This window comes from Phaenicophaeus curvirostris, chromosome 13, assembly GCF_032191515.1.
Source record: "Phaenicophaeus curvirostris isolate KB17595 chromosome 13, BPBGC_Pcur_1.0, whole genome shotgun sequence".
NCBI lineage: Eukaryota > Metazoa > Chordata > Aves > Cuculiformes > Cuculidae > Phaenicophaeus > Phaenicophaeus curvirostris.
In genome coordinates this window covers 4,396,600-4,417,155 of record NC_091404.1, presented here as the reverse complement: position 1 = coordinate 4,417,155, position 20,556 = coordinate 4,396,600, and the positions used below count along the sequence as shown (strand labels likewise).

At 43.1% G+C, this 20,556-nt stretch overlaps 3 protein-coding genes across 3 annotated transcripts in view; 2 read left to right on the top strand and 1 right to left on the bottom strand.

The window, feature by feature from the left end:
• The window catches only part of ALG13 (ALG13 UDP-N-acetylglucosaminyltransferase subunit), a 33,602-nt gene extending 25,712 nt beyond the window's left edge, over positions 1-7,890 (top strand). Inside the window, exons 27-29 of the mRNA XM_069868031.1 lie at positions 4,952-4,992; positions 5,834-6,017; positions 7,135-7,890. Of these exons, the coding sequence (XP_069724132.1) occupies positions 4,952-4,992; positions 5,834-6,017; positions 7,135-7,400 (491 nt within the window). The 3' untranslated portion in view covers positions 7,401-7,890. The remainder of the gene's footprint in view (positions 1-4,951; positions 4,993-5,833; positions 6,018-7,134) is intronic.
• The window catches only part of ATRX (ATRX chromatin remodeler), a 478,294-nt gene that overhangs the window by 52,130 nt on the left and 405,608 nt on the right, over positions 1-20,556 (top strand). The window lies entirely within an intron of this gene.
• TRPC5 (transient receptor potential cation channel subfamily C member 5) overlaps positions 16,838-20,556 on the bottom strand; it is a 101,787-nt gene continuing 98,068 nt past the window's right edge. The window contains exons 10-11 of the mRNA XM_069867796.1: positions 19,368-19,457; positions 16,838-19,002 (exon numbers count right to left, since the gene is read on the bottom strand). Coding sequence (XP_069723897.1) covers positions 18,268-19,002; positions 19,368-19,457 — 825 coding nt within the window. The 3' untranslated portion in view covers positions 16,838-18,267. The remainder of the gene's footprint in view (positions 19,003-19,367; positions 19,458-20,556) is intronic.

The window sequence follows — 20,556 nt, the reverse complement described above, 5'->3', positions numbered from 1 at the left end:
GGAGCGATCGTGTTTCTGAGAATTGGTTTGGGGTTTTTTTTCAGTCAGTTGGGCAGCTCAGTGGGGTACTGTGGGGTTTTTGTTTCCGTATGGCTCCCAGATGTCAGTTTGTGGTATCATAAGCCAGGAATGAAGTGAAGGGTCACTTTGTTCCTTAGGTGTTCCTTTTTTGTATGTCATCAATTATGATGGTGTTTAAGGCACATTGCAGCTATTAAGTAACTGTGTGAAGTCCAACATAGTAGCTAGGAGCAGAGCAGCTTAGAAGCAGCTTCCCGCTTTATCAACTCAATGCAGGTTTCATTTCAAAAGTGGTAATATTTAGTCAGCTTGCTCTCACAGTTTAGGAATATCTGCACCCCATGAAAGGCTGCATTGGGCAGCCATGCTTGGTAAACAGCGCAACAGACAGAGACCTATTTAGTTTGGTGTTTTGTTTTTAACTAAATTGTCCTATTGCTCTGCCATGTTGGCGGCTCGCAATGGGGGCTGTAAATCAGAGCTTTGTTTAATAACCCAAAGATGAAGCTGCATGCTGTCCTTATCATAAGCCAAGTGCCTCTTTGCTACAGGGGTAACAGTACTGCTTACTGTTATTTGTTTTTCTGTAGGTGGGGGATGCTCTAGGGCCAAAGCATGCCACTATTGGATCACTGCACACATCTTAAGAGGCAGATAAGACTATTCTGTGATGCAGTGTCTTGTCTGATAACAGTTGTTGGTTTTGTCTAGTCCTGGACAGCTGTAGAAAATGCTTGACACTGTGTGTCCCCTTGCTCAGTCTTGACAGTTCATTGGCTTAAACTGCACTAAGGGCTAAAACCTTAGAAGCACTGTAAAAGAAAACTGTTATTCAGCCTGCTTGTCCTTAACAACAAGATTTGGTATGTCCTAATGTGTAGAGCTCAGACTGAAGCAGAAATGCTCTGGGAGCGTGTCAAGTTCAGTTAGTTATCTGTGCTGCAACTGCATGAGGTACAACAGCTTCAGCTCCTTCTGCCTTCTCTTGTAGGGAATATGGGTGGGAGCTATTTTTGGCAGTAGGGAGACCAAGCTAGAGGTGAGCTGTAGCCTGCTCTGGAGAGCAGCAGTGCAAAACTGACTGGCTGTTTACATTGTTCAAGTAGTGGGATATCTCTGCACATTGGTTGACATACATAGCCTTTTAAAGTATCCCTCCGTACACTGAATACGTTGAATGTCTGTATGCTCGCTGGCTTATTCTAACAGCAATCTATCGATACAGCAGATGACATGATTTCATCAGACTTGCTGCCTTTAGTTCAAGTTCCTGAATTCTCCCATGTCCTCTGCTTATATAAAGAGTAGCTTTTTATTTAGAGGTGAGCGAGGAAAAGAACTGGCTGCATGTTTGTAAGGTCTGTGAAATCCAAGTGTTCCTTCTTGCACTGTTTTGAAAAGTGTAGTTTCACTATAACTGTCTGACTTGATTTCCTCCCCACCTTCCCCTCCAAAAAATACGCATTCTTGTCGCTGACTGTACTTCAGGTGTATGATACTTACAGCTTTTATTGCATCAGAATGTAAAGGTTTTGGCTCTTATTCTGAAATCTACTACTTGAAGATGGAGCATGTAATATTTTAGTAATGGAAATTGTTTTCATGCTTGGTGCATCATATTACCATCTGCAGTAGTTCTGCTGTCCCTGTGTGGGACTTTGCTCAATCTACTAATCCTAGAGTGCTAGCTCCCAATAAGAGAAAGAGCTGCTCTTGATACCAGCAGTTCGGGTAGGTACATCTGATAGGTTGCAGAATGACTTTGAGCTGAATTGCTGGGGATTCTTTCACTTGCATTTACCATGTAACACGCTTGTGTTGTCAGAAGTTGATTGGAAAAAAGGCAGGTTCCAAAACCCTGTGGTGTGACGGCTCAAAGGCTGGATGCTTTCACAGGTACTGCTTGTGTGTGACACGGTCACTTGTGTGCTGTTCTTACAGGTGCTCTCAATTCCTAGTTTTGTTAATCTTAGAATATTCTGTTTTCCCCTTCCCTGTTGCAGTTGCTTCACTCCAGATGATGCTGTGCACACATCATCATTAAAGATTTTCAGCTTTAGTTGAATGCCCTTAACTGAGACTTTCAGGACTTGAGAGAATTAGGTGTTAAGTATACTGACAAGAATCTGGAGTGGATGTGGATTAATAACCTCTTCACACCTTGCCTGTAGCTCGTCAGCCAAGTCACTCCACATAATACCTGCCATGTCCTTCTTGGCATGGACCCTATAAAATTCTTTTGAAGGACTTCAAGGTTGGCAGTTAATAAGGAATCACATGTAGCATTTACTTTGTTACACTGCTGCAGCATAATCTGTATGGCCTCTAAGTTACAAAATGCTGAAGCTTTGGAGCAGTGCAGGGTACAGTATGTGCGTGTACTTGAGTTAGAGGTCTGAACACTTTACTGAAGATACTTTCAGGACTGATATAGATGGGGAGTGTTACTTGTTAGCAGACTGAAGTCCTGGACTTGGGAAGAAACCGTGCCATGTGCTTTCGTATTACTTGGTATATCTGTGTTTGATCCAGTTTTCAGAGTCTTTTGGATCTTCTTCTAATGGCACTTGTGAAACACACTTGTTAACATGGTGATCTTAGATATCCTGCCCTTGCCTGCTCCCTTGTATCTGAAGGAGCTATTGATAAGAGACTGCCTTATATAACTGTGTTCCAGAGATTGCAGTAGTGCTCAGGACTGACCAGAGCTTCCCATTGGCACAGTAAAAAAAAAAAAACTTACGATTTTTGTCCTGCTGCTTTGTAGATGAGGGTTTTGGTTTGGTTTGTTCTTTTTTTATGAAAAGACATGATCTTTGTATTTTCATGTCAGGATGGTTAGCTTTTTTGGCTTAGCTGTTGCTTCATAAGGTAGTCATGTTTTACTGAAGATTGACTTGATTTCTAGACTTCTAAAAGAGGAGCATAAACAAAAACTGGTCTCCTACTGTACTGGCTTCTGTTCCAACATTCTGCAGACGTCACTATTTCCAGTATCAGTTTGTCACCTCAGTCTCCCAGCTCTTCCTTTGTACTGTTATCTCTGCTAGGAAGCAGCTGTTTCATTCTGCTCTTACATTTGTTTTGCATAGATTTGCATAAACAATTGAAGAACAAAATCAGATTTAAAAAAAGCAGCTTGTTCATAATGTAGATCTAGTTTCAGCTAGATACTAAAAAGTTGGCGTTTATGTGAGCTTTTGGGTTATTGTTTAATATTTTACTGAGTTGTCAATGTCACAGCCAAATCACCAGCACTTTCAGGACTGAGCTTATAGCTGTTAGATGTAAGGAATAGCTTAAATAGCTGTGTGGATTGCGTCCTCATCAAATATGCTGAACAGCAAGGGTTGAGAATTGGCAGCAGTGACAGAGGAGCAAATCCTCTTGCATTTCAAGACTAGTGTTTGCATTTCTGATGTTGTGTGTGTCTGCAGCAGAATACAATATGTAGTAGTGTGTAGCAGAGCAGGGCTGGGAAAGGATTCATGTGTGGTGGATGGGTGGTCGGGGAAGCAGTGTGGGGCCCTGGTCTAGGGGGAAGTTGGTAGGTAGTAAGAAGGTGGAATATATCGTAGCTCTGGAGGTGTTGCGAAGTGGTAGCCCTTAGTGGCTCAGTTCTTTTGAGTTATCTTCCTGCTTCCCCTCTCAGCTCCCAGCAGTACTAAAGCAAACTCCATGCATGTGCATGCACACACAAATCTACTGATATGGAATACGTGACTTGCTCTTCCTCTGCCTTGAAAACAAATCTGTATTTGAATCTGAGAAACCAACAGTTTTTTTCTCATGCAGAATTCCAGAACTGCATCATAAGATTAAAACATGCACTCTTTTTTTTCTTTCCCCTTTCAATGGTCAACTTTATTTAAAACTGCTTCACTGTTTTTGGACAGCTGGAAATGCATTTCCTACTTCAAAACCCTGTTGTTCTTGGAGATTCTTTTCTAAGTTCCTCCACACATCTGGGATTGCTTCTCAGTGTATCGTAATTTGCCTGGGGGCAAATTTTTCAGTGCATGGAAGACACAAGTACAGGACTGCTTGCAAGCAAGCAGGTAACTGAGTACCCTTGTGAGGAAGGGGAAGGAAGGAATATATTCCTCCACCCCCTTTCATTTTCTGATTTGATATAAGAAGTGAGGGGACCCTGGAACTAGGTCAGAAGGCCTTGGGATTGCTGCGTGTGTTGTCCATGTTGATGTCTGTGTGGTCATTGCTCAGCAAAGCTCTGAAGATGGAGAGAGTGGCTGAGCCGGACTCAATGCTGGGCAGAAGCAGTGTGAATCTGTCTCTGGAGTTGGCCCGTGTTTTGCTTTTCAGCCTGGTATGAGTATTTGCAATATGAGTGCATAGAAAATGCATGTACGTGGGGGGAGCTGTTGGTGTCTGAGAAAGCTGCTCCTGCCTGTCTGCGTGTGTCCAAATCCTTTTTCACTTTTGTAGTGAGGATAGGAGTCCTTTTAGTGGTCAGCTTAATTTAGAGGCTCATAATCAAATTCTTGTTTGATAAAATACTTTGTCCCCTAAAAACCCAGCCTTAATACGAAGCCAGAATTGCTTCAGTCCTAGTTGCTTAGATGATGGAGGATTGTAACAACATTGACAATTATCTTTTGAGTAGTCAAGATGAATAAACCAAAATTAAAGCTAATGTGGTCATTGAAGTTTGATAATCAAGTTGGTCAGACAAGTGCCTTACTGTTGCACAAATACCTAAAGGATTAACTTAAGATAAACTAGTTTAAACAACTATTAATATTTAAAAGACGTTCTTTACCCTTGAAATTTTAAGGAAAATGTAGCTCTAAAATAATTTTATTCATTAAGTAAGAGTAACTTAAAATGAAGTGCTCCTAATGTGTGTAAATTTCTTTTGCTTTTTGTTTTATACTCCTCTGCTCTTTAATGTCATATCGTCTAATTTCAGATACAAAGGTCTTGCGGTATTATTTTAATCTGGGATTGCAAGTAAGTGCTTTTAAAAATGAGTATAGTAAATTACTTGTTAAAACTGCTTATTTTATTGACAAATGTACTGGTGTATTTGGGACTTCCAGGTGTGCTAAATGTGCACCCTCTGCCCTTGACTATTAATAAGTATTATTAATAAGTTTTGCTTGGTGGAGATTAAAATATAGTTTAGGAAATGAAGTTCTAACTTGCGGTGTGAAGCACGCTAGTATCTGTTTAGTTGGTTTACTTTGGATTGTGGTGGTGGGGTTTTGTTTTTAGCAGATGATGATGAATTAATACTCTTCTTCCCATGAAGATGAGGGTAGGAACCCTGGCCATGCATAGGAAAATTTGCATACTTAAGCAAGACGTCAAAGACCATTTAGAGATGTGTGGTTTGGGTCTTCTATGACTTGTATAGCTGTGTTCAGATGGGTTAGCATTATTTCTGTGTTCTGGAAACTCTTGCCCTGCTGAAGAGTTGTCTGCACCAGCAGTCTCGTGCAGTGTCAGTGCTGCTGCTCAGGGAAGTGAAAGGAGTAATGACAGCTTCAGCTGAAGAAATAGGAAAAATCTCTTTGATTATGACAAAGTCAATAGGTGGGAATCTTCTTTCTCTGCAAAGACTTTTGACACACAACGTGGGACTGTGAGGTAGCTGTTGCTGCAGGTATTGCAGTATCTTTCCTGGTAGACTGCATTGGGGTTTTTTTGGTGTGTTCTATCTTGAGGGGCTGGGAAAGAACAAAGGCGCTTCTTCCTAGCTTTAGATCTGAAACTAGCAGTGATTTTGGAGGGATGGGGAGAGTATGCGGTTGTATTCATGACTTTGCATTTTTTTCCCCTTTTCTCAAAGTATTGTCATCAGAGCTGTTTGCCTTCTGTGGTGTATGTACAGCCAGTGCTGCCACCGTCACCTGTGGAAGGTTATCCAGCTTATGCTGAGCCAGCTCCTGTCCTTGACCAGTCAGTACCTCAGCTCTATGCTGATGCTGGGCGAACCGAAGTGCACCAGGTTCCTTTGGAAGCACCTACAAATGGTTAGTATTTGACTGTAAGACCACATATGTAACTAATGAGAAGTGAGGGATTAAGTTTTTTGAGCATAACTCTTCCATAAGAGCTCCTTGCCCACAGCTTTGTCCTGTAGGAAGCATGAGGTCGGGAGGACATGGAGTAAGCCTTTTAAGGGGCGCTATCACAAGTTCCTCTGCCATCTGTGGTACTACTTAAAGTATGTCTGGGTTACTGGTGTAGCCACCAGTGTTTTAAGGGCTTTCTAAAGCTATAAAAAGGAAGAAGTAATCCTTTCTAGGCCTGTACTGGGTTCTCTAACTTTAACTTGGGAGAACTTTTTCTGAAGGAACTCTGCTTACCGATAAGCAAATAGTCATGGTATCAAAATGGAACACCTGTACTTAAAGTAAAGGAGGCAGTTGAGTTTTGACAGGCGCTGAGCATCAGTGCTTCAACTTCATAGGAATTTCTAAAAGATTGTGCTGCAAACCTTGGTTTCAGACTCAGCATGCTGAGCTGTTATCTCTTGAGTAGCCCTTATTGCTAGCTGTGTCTCTTACTGTGCATGAAGTTTACAGCAAAACTTCACCTAGCAGCTTTGTAACAAACGTGTAGATACACTTGGCAGTAAATAGGAAGATGGTATTAAATGAGGAAAAAAGATGTTAAAAAGGTCAGCCCCCTAGCTCATTCGTATCCATGGAACATGGCAAGCAGTCAATGTTGGAAAGGAATGCTTTGTAACAGAGCTGTTGTTCAGAGGCATAGAGGCTTCTTGCCCTGACAGTGTTTGTCTGTTCAGCTAGGGTGGGTCTTCCTCACAGGTGAGTGTTATATGGTCAGGGATCAAAGAGAGGAAGAATATATTAGCGTTCTACCAGAGTCCCTCTGAAAAAGCTGTTACTCTAGTGCAGAACACTGCTAAACAGTTCTTGAACAGCCTTTAGTGAGATGATTAAGTTGTTGTCTGCTCTAACTTGGGACCCAAAATGATTGACTCCTCCATTAGTGTGGACATCCATGGGCATAAAACTGTCATTTAAATGGGTTTTCCATTTCATGATAATGAAAGTCTGCATAAAAAGGCTGTAGATAAAGTAAAATATAGCAAGTGTGTCTGTTTTTGTTCTGTTTTTTAAGGTAACTTCCAAAATGCAGAGCTTCTGCCCCTGTCCTATGGGCCAGTATATTACCCAGTCGTGTCAGACCCCTTCGGCCAGCAGTGTTTTCCTGGGTTTGATTCCTTAGTACCTGCCTATCGTTATGTGAGTACCTGGCAACCAGTAAATCCGCCATATGGAAATGCCCCACAAATTGCTAATGCTGTCAGTTCTGGACCACTGCACCAAGTCAATTATGTCGCCTCACCTAACCCTGCACCTCATGATGTTCCTCAAGGAATGTAAACCTGGGAGCTACAAACTCGCTTATCGCCCTTGGTTTCTCTTGTTTCGTGTTTGTCAGCTGTATGTTTATTGTTTGGTAAATGTTATCCTGTCTTAGTGGGCTGGGGCAGTTGACCAAACTGCATTGAAACTGCGTGTTTCTCTTTAGGTTTATGCTAGTGATAGTTGCCTTGACAAGGTGTTGTTTTAGTCTGTTATGTAGGAAAGCACAAGAAGAGAGAATGCACAAACTATAGTTCAGAGAACCACTAAGCTTGAATTTGACTACGTAAAGTATGTGTGGAAACGCATGCTGTCCCTAAAGGAATGCTGCGTCACGTAACTGAGGGGCTGCACTGGAACACTTGGTTCTTGTTTAAGCACTGAAATAAGCTGCCGTTACAACTATGGATAAAAACTGGGCACAGGGTCGTTAGAGGATTGAAGTGTTTGCTATAGGTCAGCTTTCTCAGATTTTGCAAAACAAAACTTCGTTGCTACCAGTAGCATATTTGTAATAGCTGCATTTCTTTTGTCTAATTGAATTCAGTGTAGGATTCATGACTATTGAAAGTGTAAGAATGCTGTTTGGATCTGTTGTACATTGCTGTATGTTTGTAAGATTTGTTCTGTGAAAGCTGTTGCACAAACGGTGGTAGTCTTGGTGTTTAATTTGCACTGACGGCACAAAATAAAAGCATTGAAGACACAAAAATGAGTGGTCATTTGTCATGGACAGGTTACATTCCTTAGGTTTAGTCACCCAACAGAGTAGACCAAAGGAATGTAGATGTCTTGTTTGGGGCAGGGCTGTTCCAACCTTCTATCAGAAAACAGCATCAGCTTTCAGCATGAGGATGGGGTGCAGTGGGAAACTTGAGCTGGGTTTTCCTTGAGAAGTTCAGGAAGAAAACAGTGACTAGTCAGTGTGTGAAGTACAGGTCTGTGAGTGAAATGACTGCGTGGGCTCTGTCCTTGATGGGAACTTGCACTTGTAGATGTGAAATCCACAAGAAGTTGGTGCAGCCCTGGGAGCAGTGTGGTGGCACAGCCCTCTCCTGGGGTAGAGAACAGGGACAACAGTGCAGGTTGTGCCTGCTCAGAGCGGAGGCCCTGAAAACTAAACCCAGTTCTTTATTAAGTCTTCCTGACTTTCACATGATTTCAGGCCTTGGGGCTCTGAGCTGGATTCTGAAACTGAGGAGAGGAAGTCAGTAGCTTCAGATGGTGACACAACTGCTATTTGCCACAGCTGAAATTGTTTTGATGGACCTGTGCTACCTTTCAGTGGTTTATCTTGCATAGCAAAGTGGTGGTGAAGGGGACTGCAGGGATCGGAAAGGGGCAAAAGTATTCTTCCTTCAGTCCGTAGAAGCAAAAACATAGTAGGAAAAAGTAGCTCCTTATTCCTAGTGCCAGGATGTGGGCTTTGGGTCATTTTTTTGTGGAGCCTCCTATGTCAGCCTGGTGAACATCCAGACTCATTTATTTTGGCACATTGATTATTGCTCTGTTACAATTTGGTACCAGACCAGTGCTCTGGGTTTTTCCCACACAGCCAAATCATGGAATTTGCCATGCATTTGGAGGTAGTGGGATATAGCCTGCAGCCATGAGCATATTTTATCTTTAAAAAGAAACACAGAAAAATCCATGAGTACAGATTTCTATTGGGAACAATTATTTGCTTTTGGATTGATTATTTCCCCCCCCTTCTTTTTTTGGTCTTCTTGAAGTACATTACATAATAATAAATTTTTAAAGCAAGGATTGGATCCTGAAATGTGTTTTTCATTTTTCTTTTTTTTTTTTCTATGCATGGGTTTTCAGCCTTTAAGAAAGAGAACAGAACAGTCATGCAGCTGACTCTGGGCTAGTCATGCTTACTGCTTCCTTTTCCACACCATGTTTTTTATATATGAAAGACAGGGGCTTAAATTAATTAACATCTAAAGGCTGTGCAGGAAGGATCTGTGAGCTGGCAGTGCCACAGATGCTCCCTTTAGATGCGTGTGCTTCTGATTTCATATCCCTTATCAACGGCCTCGAACCTGAGCCTCTTCTCTTCTTTGATTCTGTGGGTTCAGAAACAGTGATCACTTGTAGTTCTTATGCTTTGGGGCATGAGCTGCTTGTGGTTTTGAGGACGTCAGTGTCCTGTAAATGGTTGCACATCCTTCTGGCCTTAGGAGCAGCAGGCTTTGGTCTGGCTGTGTTTGCTCACAGGTTGCCAGACACTCAACTGTGCTGCTCCACTCTGAGCACCACTTGCTCCATGGTAAAGGAAGAGCTTGCTATCATGTCATCAGCAGCCTGGGTTGGGCTTCAGCAGGCTGTGACCATGCCTGGTGCAGACCTGGTGCCTACCCACAGCTGCCACCTCCACAGTCTTACTGCGTTACTGCTACTCGCTAGAGGCACAAGTCTCTGAAGCCTTTGGAATGGTAAAAACCATGCATTATTTGAAGATAATTATTATAGATACTGCAGAGAAAAAACATGTTGATTCTGCCTCCCAGCAGCGTCAGCCTGCTGGGCTGTTGCCGGCTGTTGCTTCTATGCTTTGTTGTCCCCTTGGTCACATAAGAACACCGAACAGATTCCTGCAGCAAGTTGTTTTTCTGGCTCAGTTGATTTGTTTTACTCTTAGCTTTCCGTTCTGTCTGCAGTGCTGCTGGATACCTTTCTCTCATTACACCATCAAAGACTGCATTGTATGTGGAAGATATTCAGCACGTAAATCCAGACCCAGACTTCCAAGTAACAGCTTTTTTTCATAAGGGAGGAAGATAGAACGCTTGGGCAAGAACTTTATGGCTTTGAAATAAGATCAGGGTTTGAATTTTGCAGGGCAGGCCTGTATGTAGAAACTCCTACAAATGAGCAAATCACTGCTCCTGACCACATTTCACAGTCAGCTGAGCTGCAGAAGTGTGAAATGGTTCAGCTTGTGTGAGCCTTGGGGAAGGAGCATGGGCAGTTACTGTGCTTCAGCCATCTCTGCACGTGTGGTGATCTGCAGTTACACAGACACGTACCTGAGTCCCAACAGGGTGTTTTTAGGGGTTGGGCTTAGTTTATGGTAATACTTCTATTCCAGATGGTGAATCTTGCTTTCCCTGGCGCAGGCGAACGTTTTGCCAGAAGCTTTAAGGTGCTGGGGTTTACCCCAAATTAAGCATCCTTCTGTCATCCCAGCTTGACTTTGTTGTGTTAGAGAAAATGGTCTTTTAATAGTAAGTGAAATATCCTGTAATAATGATGAAATTAATTGAGTATTTAACTCCCTCCACCTTCTCTTTTATACATTTTTCCTGTTTGCTACCCTGTTTGCATTTTCCAGTTAAATCTAAAACTGTGATTTCTGACTCTCTTTAAACCAATACTTTTTAAATATTTGTTATAGCTGAAAGCAAAAAATGTTTGGTTTAATGTTTGTGGTGGTTCTGTAAGTGCATGAATGTGTTACTTTTCAGGAGGTGCAAATAGGAAGCGAAATATGCTGCAGTCTTCCCCAGCCTCCCCCCAGCAAATTACACTTATAGAGTTACGTATCGCTGCTTAATGACTCTTTCAGGTTCTTGGCTGTAGTGTTGTGTATTTCGGGGCTGATGTAGTTGTGCTGGTCAAAGGATAACTTTGAAGAGCAAATTAAAATGGAATGAATTACAGCAGTAATTGCATTCATGCCGTGCATTTTACCAACGCTTGCTGTGATTTGCTAATCTCTGTTGTAGAGAGGATTTAGTTGATGTTCTGGGGTTGGGTTTTTTTAACAGCCAGGTGTTGCTGAGCTCCTTCCACGAACTCTTGCTCAGAGCTGGGTGGCCAACTTTGTTGTAGGTAAGCAGGACTGCACTGTGGGTATTTTATGGGAATACCAAGGCCCTACAGCACTGGAGACCTTCACTGCTCCTCTATCCTGACAGCCCTTGTGGAGAATGTGCTGAGCATCATTCTAAAAAACTATAAAATGTCAGGTCTGTTACTATTCATAAATGTTTATTATCAATAGGCAGCTGGAAATGTTACATCTGAAAAGGTAGAAACACCTTGAATTTAAATAGGCTTACACTTTTGGGAAAAAAATTAAATGCTTTTTATTTTTTTTTCAGTTTACAGTTAAGCTAAAAATACACATAAAATAATTTTATTTATTATGTACATAATTTCCTTTTTACATGTTATATGAGAATATGACATGGAGTCTGCACTATGGACAGAAAAGATGCAAGTAGAAAAGTACATAAAACTGAGTGTTTGTTTTTGCTTTTTGCTCTTCTCCTTTCCCCCCGCTCTGTAGGGGTGACTGTTACTGCCCAGCTGGCACATGCTGAGGTTCCCACTCTGTCTTTACATATGCAAAATTGTCACAATATCTAAAAGCTCTTTTGTCTGGAAAGAGCCATCAAGATTTTGACCAAACTTAAAATAAAAGCCTCACCTTTTTTTGTCCCACACAGGGAAATGTATTTTATATGCCCAGCTGTGAAGCTATTTCTGTGATAGCTTTTTTCAATGGAGATTTAATTTGATATTAAAACTTGGTTGCTAAAAAGCCTGTTTGCTGTTGACCACAGAGAAAATTGAGTACATAAGCATCTATTGCTCTTCTTTGTTTCTCAAACCTCCTGATCTCATTTCTCAGACCCGCCTTACAAAAGCATTCAGGTGTTTTTAAATAAGACTGTACAATATCTCAAAAATAGCCCAACCAAAAAGCATCCCTGTGCCCCAAAACAACTATTTATAGTCCAAAGGCATTTCGCTGTGTTGGCTAAAGGTATCAGTGTTCTGTTAGCTGCTGTGCAAGAGACAAGCTCTGTGATTGGTCACGGCTGGTCCTAAGCACATTGTTTCTTCAGGCTTAGGAGTTGCTGCTGATCGGGAAACGCATGGGAGTGAGGGGAAAGTCCTCAAAATAGACAGCACAAGCCATGGTGAAGGAGGAGGTGTGAGGCAGGAGGAGTGGGCTGTGCTGTTGGCTGTAGCTGGTGAGCCCTTGATTGCTAAGGGTCTGTGTGCAAAGAAAGAGCTGCAAGATCAGTTTGGCTTTAAAATGGTGGGTGGCGTGAGCTTGGTTGGGGGTTGTTTTGCTTTGCACACCTTAGAAAAGCAGAGCAAGGGTAAAGGTATTTCCCTGAAGCATAAAATACCATCAAACATTCAGAAGATAAGGGGTCAAACGCCTCTGCCTTTTAAATATACTGCTCCAGATAAAGCATGTTCTCTTTTTAAAGCAATGGGTTGTGAATTTACTCCAGAGCAGGATTTGTTCTGGGGGGAGGCAATTGTGAGTAATATGTAAATGACTTGTTTGGCAAAGTGTGATGGCCTGAAATAGAGAGGGAGGTGGTGTGAAATGAAATCAAACCAAATCGCAGGTGTTTAGAAAACACTTGTGGCTGGCCCAGGGTGCTCCCTGCTGCCTCCAAACATCCCACCCAGGAAGGGACTGGGGGTACAGCAGTTACGTGTTCACTGAAGGCTGCAAGCTGCTTGGTTTAACTAATTCTCCAGTGATGGATTGTTCTCTGTAGTCTCACCAGTTCCAATTAACTTCACCATTCTGCCAATGAGAGTCACCTACGCTTCCAGCACACCCGGCCGTGCTGCCGGGTAGCCCAAGTCTCTGGCCAAGAAGGGCATCCACCCCAACACCAGCTCCAGAGATCTCAGTGAAGTAACAACTTCCATTAATTCTAGGCAGCCCAGTCCTTTGGGTGGCTTTGCTATTTTTTCTTTTGCCATTCTATTTGACTGATGAATTGCAATGGAAGTAGGTGAGGAATCCTGTTTCTTTGGAAATCAGCCTTGGAGGCTGCACAGAGCTTTCTCGTGCTCATGTCTGTGGAAGAGTGTCAGGATGCTGCAGGGCAAGTTAACTTGTAGTTGAGTTGGTTGAAGGAGAACTCGGCCAGAAATTAAAAGAAAATTGCACTTCTTTCTAGTTAACTGAAATGTGCTTTCCATGGGATTTTGGCCTTACAAAAAGCAAGCTGAAATATCCAAGCAAAGCTGGGAAGTCCCAAGGGAAGTGGAATGTAGACTTAGTGGTGTGAGAGCAGCCGGTGCTCATGTGTAATAGTTTTCTAACTGCTAGAAAACCCAGCAGTACATCGGATCCTTGCACAGACCATTAGTAACTGCTTGGGTACCCATCACAGAGACCCTGCAACTCCTCGTCTTCCTGGAAGGGAGTTCAGAGTGCCTCTAGCACCCTTACCCTGCCAGACACATCTTACAGTTGCTGGCACTCAAACTGAAGCCCTTTATCCTGAGTAAGCACTAAAGAAAAATAAGCAGAGAAACCAGAGCAAAGAGCCCCCTCATCGGGACACGGGAGTATCCTGCTGGGTGCGCGTGCATCGGTGCTGGGCAGCCTGTGGAACCTCCCCGCGCTTAGAAGTCCAATGCATCAGCCAATTTTAACCTCTTTAAAAGGTAAGGTTTTATATTTATACATGAATATATTTATTTAAATACTCTTAATATTTACAGTGCTGTTTCTGCTAAAAATTATGTTACATGTACCATCAGAAAAAGGATGAAACACAAAGTCAGAAAGATGACATAAAGGGTGAGACATAAATCACAAAAGCGAGGGTGTTGAGAGTTTGGGCTTCCAGGGTATGCTGCTCCTGCTCTCTGTCTACTGCAGAAGTCCCTTAAATTCCCTTTGTGGGAAACCATGCCAGTTTTCTACACGGAAAACTATCGTAACAGATATACAGTTAAATCCTAACCTGAATTAGTTGTAAGAAAATAAAAGTACATACTACGGCTACGAATATTAACTACTTACTGTATATAGCGCCTTTAATTTGAAGATCTGAAAGTGCTTATAAATAATGAACTAACCCCCCCTGCGAGGTAGGTAAGTATTATTATCCCTATTTTACAGATGGGGAAACTGAGGCATTCGAGGCTAAGTGACTTGCCCAAGGTCACAGGTGAGTCAGTGGCAGAGCCGGGAGCAGGCGGCAGCAGTCCTGTTCTCCAATCCCCTGCTCTCACCGCTGTGCATGCTTCCTTGGTAGGGACCACATATACAAATACTCCAGTATGTACATATATACAAGTGAGTAATATACAAATGCAGTTATCCACAAATCTGCAGATATGTCAGTGAATTTCTTGTTTCTGAAACAACTTCTTTCATCTCTGACCTGAGTACAAACGCTGCCCAGCTCTGCTTGATGTTATTAACCCTGGTGTTACTAGTTAACTTCTTAACTGGTGATCATTAGTGGATATGTTGCTCTAAAAAGCCAGGTGAAATGACATTGGGGATGGGAGGTGAGAAATAAAGAGCAAGAAACCTAAAAGGACAAGTGGTCAAGATCTCTCTTGTTCCTAATTCCAAATTCCTTGTGTATGTGTACGGATTGTTACTGAAGCCCTTAGAACAAAGGCCAAGCCTGTACCAGCTGCGCGTCTTGAACCCAAGCCAAGGATAAGTTTAGCTTGTCACAGGAGAAGCTCAGTGTCCCATCAGCTCCTACCCTGGTTGCTTGCACAGACAGCACAGGAGTCACTCACTGAATTCTCTGAAGGAAAGAATGACTTTCACTAAAAGTAGTTTTCTTTTTGAGCGATTGAAAAGGGAAAAAAGCCAGTGAAGTCTCAAATACTGTGACTGCAAGTGAATTTAAAAAAGACAGGTTTTGCTTACCAAATGTGTTTTTCACAAGATACTTTAATTTCCCTACCCTGAAGCTCCTGTTTTAGAGTAATAATAACTCAGCAGCTGCTATAAAATCTATTGCTAGCAAAGGGGATGCATAGGTGCAATCAAACAGAATTTTGCCTTTCAGGGGACCAATCTGACAGTCACCAGACTCCTGGACAGACATATTAATCACAGCCAAATCAAATATTTGTGTTAAATTCCAAAGTCAGCTCCAACTCACTCATCGCTGGGAGCTAGGAAGCATCTGAGGCATGAAACAGATCCCAGAGGAGCCCCAGCCAAGCAGCCACGTGACATCCCTCTCGCCTTTAACATGACATTATCGAGAGATTTTTGCAGCCTGCATTCTCCATCACACCATTCCCGTGTGGTTGTTCCGGTCCCTGCCCTTTCAGGATGCAGCAAGGGAATGAGCTTCACACAGTTTGCACAGAAGGGATTTGTGCTGCCTGGCGTCATTTTTCCATTTTGAGGGGCACCCCAGTTATGGAGTTAATTGTGTTTCATTGTGGTTTTTGTACCTGGTAATGCAATGCTGCATTGGAATGACACAAAGTAATCGTCACCAGTAGCAGTGCGCTCGCTCTCATGAAAAACTCACAAGCCTTTCCACTGTCAAAGGATATGGACCCTGCTTCTGTCCCAGCCTCAAACTCTCTTCGTGCAATCTGCATAACCATACCTGAGTTGTTTGCGTTCTTACTCGTTACACAAGAAATACCATAAAGATTTGGTGGCCCCATTTCAAGTGCAGCTCATAAACTGCTGTGTGGTGAAGTGAGGCACGGGATGATTCAAATCTTTTCCTTCATCCCCCTCTTGCTGATGTTGATCTTCCCAGAAATGCTCTCGGTTTGATTTATTAAACTGAACAGCTTTTATTGTGAGCTGCTTTGAGAATTGCTTTCTGTTGGTTCTGACTGCAGTTCTCATGTACCAATAAATTTGCCTCTTAAAAGACAGGGGTGCTGGATTTCTTCACGAATGATGAGTGAGCTGCTTCTGACCCTTGGCTACTTCTGTCTCCTTGTTTAGCACCACTGTCAGTTTGCTCAGCCTTTCATTAAGGAAGAGGAGATGAAGTTTTCAAAGACAACTCTAACCCTGCAATTGGTATGAAAGTCTGAAATCTGTTGATACAAAAATGCTTTTCACTCTGCCTTAACTAACACATCTCGAGGCTTACAAATCTTGGGCTTTGCACTGCGTGCTGTTAACAAGACCGGTGTCATTGATAAGCGAGGAATACAGAGGCATTGCTGAGCCTGTGCTTGGAGTTGCTGATTTTTCTTGACATCAGAGCTGGCCAGAGCCCAGTGTCGGCATCTGCAACACGGCTACAGGAGCTGCCTGCACCATTTGCCTTTCTCTCCCTGTTGGTGCTTTAGGTAACGCCGTTACAGGGGCCCAAAGGGAAAGCCCAACAAGTTGCTTTTCCTTAAGAGGAGGGAGCCAGGTTTAAAACCCAGGCAGAGTATCCAGCTGCAGGCATCCCAGCATCTCTTTGAGGGGTGTGCTGCTGTGAGAAATCCCTCTCCTCCTGACCCTCGGTGCTGCCACGATAGCTGCTCCAGCCCCTTGCTGGCAAAATCTAACCAGTGCTGGTGGTGGGTGGAGGTTGTCCAGCATTCTGCTGCCATTCACAACCCAGCTCAGAGAAGAGGTGATTTTTGGCAAAACCCTCCTTTGGGATACACTCTAGCTTCATGGAACCTCTTCATGGAACACAGCCTTGAGCATGACTGCACGGGCGCAGTAATGAAGCTCTGTCATAGGGCAAAGCCATTTCTGAGCTCCTGGTCAGGACTTGCTTCCCCCAAGAAAGCAGCTAACTAGTAACAGCTCTGAAGGGGCAGTGCCAAGCGCCTGTGTTTCTTAGCAACACCAGAGAAGAAAGTTCAGGTATCACACTGTTAAAAAAGCCACAAAGCACTGTTAAAAATTCAACCATTTTGCCTTTGATGGGGTTGTCTTCTCCCCTCTCTGATGCTCCTTAGGACAAAAGCAGTGACGTCCTTAGACCCTGTACAGACACTACCCCAAGCAGGGAAATAAAAGATAACATCTACTGCTGCACTTCTTTTGTTGAACCTCAGAAATGGAACTGCAGAGCCTCTCTAGGCTGCCAGATGCAGTCTGAGCTGCTGTTGCTTGGGTTGCTTTTCAGGCGCAGGGAAGATGCTCTCTCCTAGCATATGTCATACAGCGTGAAGATGATTTTCTTCCCAAAGCCTGACAGCTATCAGAGAGGCAACAAAAAGCAAATGCAGCAGTGGAAGCAAGATCAGGAATTTCAAATAACAAATACAGTTCAAGGGGTATAAATGGTGGAGCCTCTAGTTTAGGTATAAGGGCAAGGCTCAGGGCTCGGGCTGATTTGAGCCACTAGAAATGTGAGAACCACATAAAGCTTGTGTTTCAAGCAGCCACAGCTGGATGAGGGTCAGTTCATCTATACAGAATTTGGTAGCAAGGCCAGGTACTGGCTTCCACTGTCAGCCTCACTGGAAGGTCATTCTACTCCCTACAGGGGGAATTTCTTATGGGAATTAGGTTAACAAGCAAATCATAACACATTCTAGCTGGATGATCAAAGGAGTCTCTGATTCAGCAATGACTTACGATATTAATAAACAACCTGAAAAAACCACACACAACTGAAAGAATCGGAGTTTGTATTGCTTAAAGGAAACAAAAAGCCAGTTATAAGTTGAAACTCTTTCTAAAAAGATTTTAAATAGGATTCTCAGCCTCCTGCTAAGCCACTGCTCACCAGCTGGTTGTATTGATGAGGAAAACTGAGCGGGATGCAGAGATGACAGTGTTGGGTAGCAGCAGTGACAACCCGGTGGCACTGGGATGATAATGAAAGCCGTGGAGAAATCTTTTACTCGGCCTCCAGCATGTCTGAAGTCTGTGGGGTTTGAAGACCAGGTCTGCATCCAAAGGGGATTCCTGTGGCTTACAGTGACCTCAGAAATGGTGAAATCTTTAGTTTAGTATTTGTGAGTATAAAAAAAAAAAAAAAGTAAATTAAAAAAGATGCAGATGGCTATAAAACAGGCTAAAACAATTCCGTTTCCACTTTTGTTTTCCACCTGTGGACAGAAAGGAAATAGTAATGGTGAATCAGATGAGAGCAAACCATTACAAATAACAGGCAAAGTTTTCCAGCAAGTGTTAAGATAGCTTTACTTATAGCCGAGTTGTAACATGATCCTCCTGCCCATCTTTCCACTGGTTTATAAACAAGTCACAAGCATCTCCCCATGAATCAAACACATCCTCTGACGAGTCTATAAGTTTGGAATTAGAGGAACAAATACTGGAAGCACAGTGAAGGGAGCTGGTACAAACCACAGGGCACTCCTTGCTTTGTCCTCTAAGTCTTGTGTTCCCACTGTAGCCCACCTCATTGAGGTTAATTTCACTTTTGGAACAATTCTCTTCTTTCTCTTTATCAATCTGAGAATATTTAATGTCTTTCCACATGTAGTGTGGCTGAATAATTCCATCTGAAATAGTGTACATGGGTTCTGAACTTGGTTCAGGTACGTGTCCATTCATCTTGGAGAAAAGTAGGCCCAATCTCTTAAAGGACTCCTTCTTGGAGCCAGAAAGTCTCTGAACTTTATTTCCGTTTCGGACAAAGGAGCGCTTACTGATCCCATTGCTTTTTGGCTTCTCTTCCACCATATCGATCCCAGACATAGTTTTAATTAGAGCAGATACATTGAAGTCCTTCTTTTTGTTGGCTACATTGAAAGACACGCTCTTGGCTTTGGATGTTTCTCCTGCCCCATCCTCATTTGTTTCATCCTTTTGGGACACCTCTGTGCTGCTGGTAGAATAACTTCTCCTCTGGGGCTTCCTGTTTCCCAAGAGGTCAAGGACTTCATAGCGAAAGCTTGAGATGTCCTGTTTTAATTCCTAGGGCAAGAGAAGAAATGAGTGACACTCAGCAGCTTTATCTGTGACACGAAGGAATGATCAGACTTAGGATTAGGAATGTGGTGTTGACTCAAATCAGATACTTCATTCCTACCATTTTCCAATGCCTTTTTCTGCATAACATATTGTATAGTAAGAGCCGGGAGCTGATCGTGTGAGAAGGCACTCAAATAATAATATTCTCTGCTCAAAAAACCCAGACTTGCACACCATAAATATTCCCAGCTCCAGTAACAGTCCTGTTTCTACAGCAGGTTACAAATCACCTTATCAGGTTACTGCGAAATCTGCAAGTGGCTGCTTGAATTAATATTATAAATTATTACTAAGGACTAATAAATTACCTTGAAGTTTTCTTCAGTTAAACCTTCGTTGGTTTTGGAAGTTCTTATCATTGCTGCGACATATCTTTTCACAAGATTTCTTATCACTTCCTGGAACAGGAAACAACACGAGTGATGCAACTGCTGCCTCAGACCAAATTCTGTTCTTACTGCCTTGCACCAAGTTCTTACCGACAGTGGCTACCCTGACTCCGGTCTAAAAGGGAAATTGCCTAGTACTGGAAACAGAACATTTTCTTTTAAACAGCAAAAACATTTGGAAAGGGCTATTTGCTGTCCATCTTCAATGCTCAGTGGTTAACTACAGCGTTTTGGACTTCTGACCTATCCTGTGTGCATATGCTGTGTAACCTGACAGGCTAAGCTTGCCATTTGAAGACAGGTTATCACACATTTGAAAGCCAAGGAGGATATGTTGACAACAAATAACCTGAAGAACCGCCGGGTCCTTAAGGGGCAATGCACATCCACGTGAAACCACACCTGCCAGCTGCCCGAGCGTTCACAAATGGCAGGTTAGAAACTGCTTTCAAGGCTGCTGCAGTGTCTGTGGACAGGTCTGGAAGGACCGAATCACACCCTCCGTGACTTCCCTAAGGGTTCTCGCTCTCCTATCTTACCTGAACTGTTTGTTACAGTACAGAGTTCTGGAAAGATGAGACCCATTTTCCCCCTGTGTTTGTGTACCTCCTTGCTGGCTTTACGTAAGCAAACTGGTACTTTGAGCTTGCACATTTATCTGTGCCGGCCAACACACGCAGAGGTTAATGTCTATATACACAAGAGATGACTCTAAACCTTCCCTTCATTTCCACCAATTCATAGAATCAGAGGATGGTCTGGGTTGGAAGGGACCTTAAAGATCATCCAGTTCCAACCCCCTGCCACGGGCAGGGACACCTCCCACTGGACCAGGGACTCCAAGCCCCATCCAACCTGGCCTTGAACACCCCCAGGGATGGGGCAGCCACAGCTTCCCTGGGTAACCCAGGCTCAGGGCCTCATCACTCAGCATGAAGATTTTCTTCCTAATGTCTAATCTAAATCTTCCCCCTTCCAATTTAAAGCCATCCCCCTCATGTCCTATCACTACAGACCCTTTTAAAAAGTTCCTCCCCAGATTTCTTGTAGCCTCTTTCAGGACTGGAAGCTGCTCTAAGGTCTCCCCACAACCTGCTCTTCTCCAGCC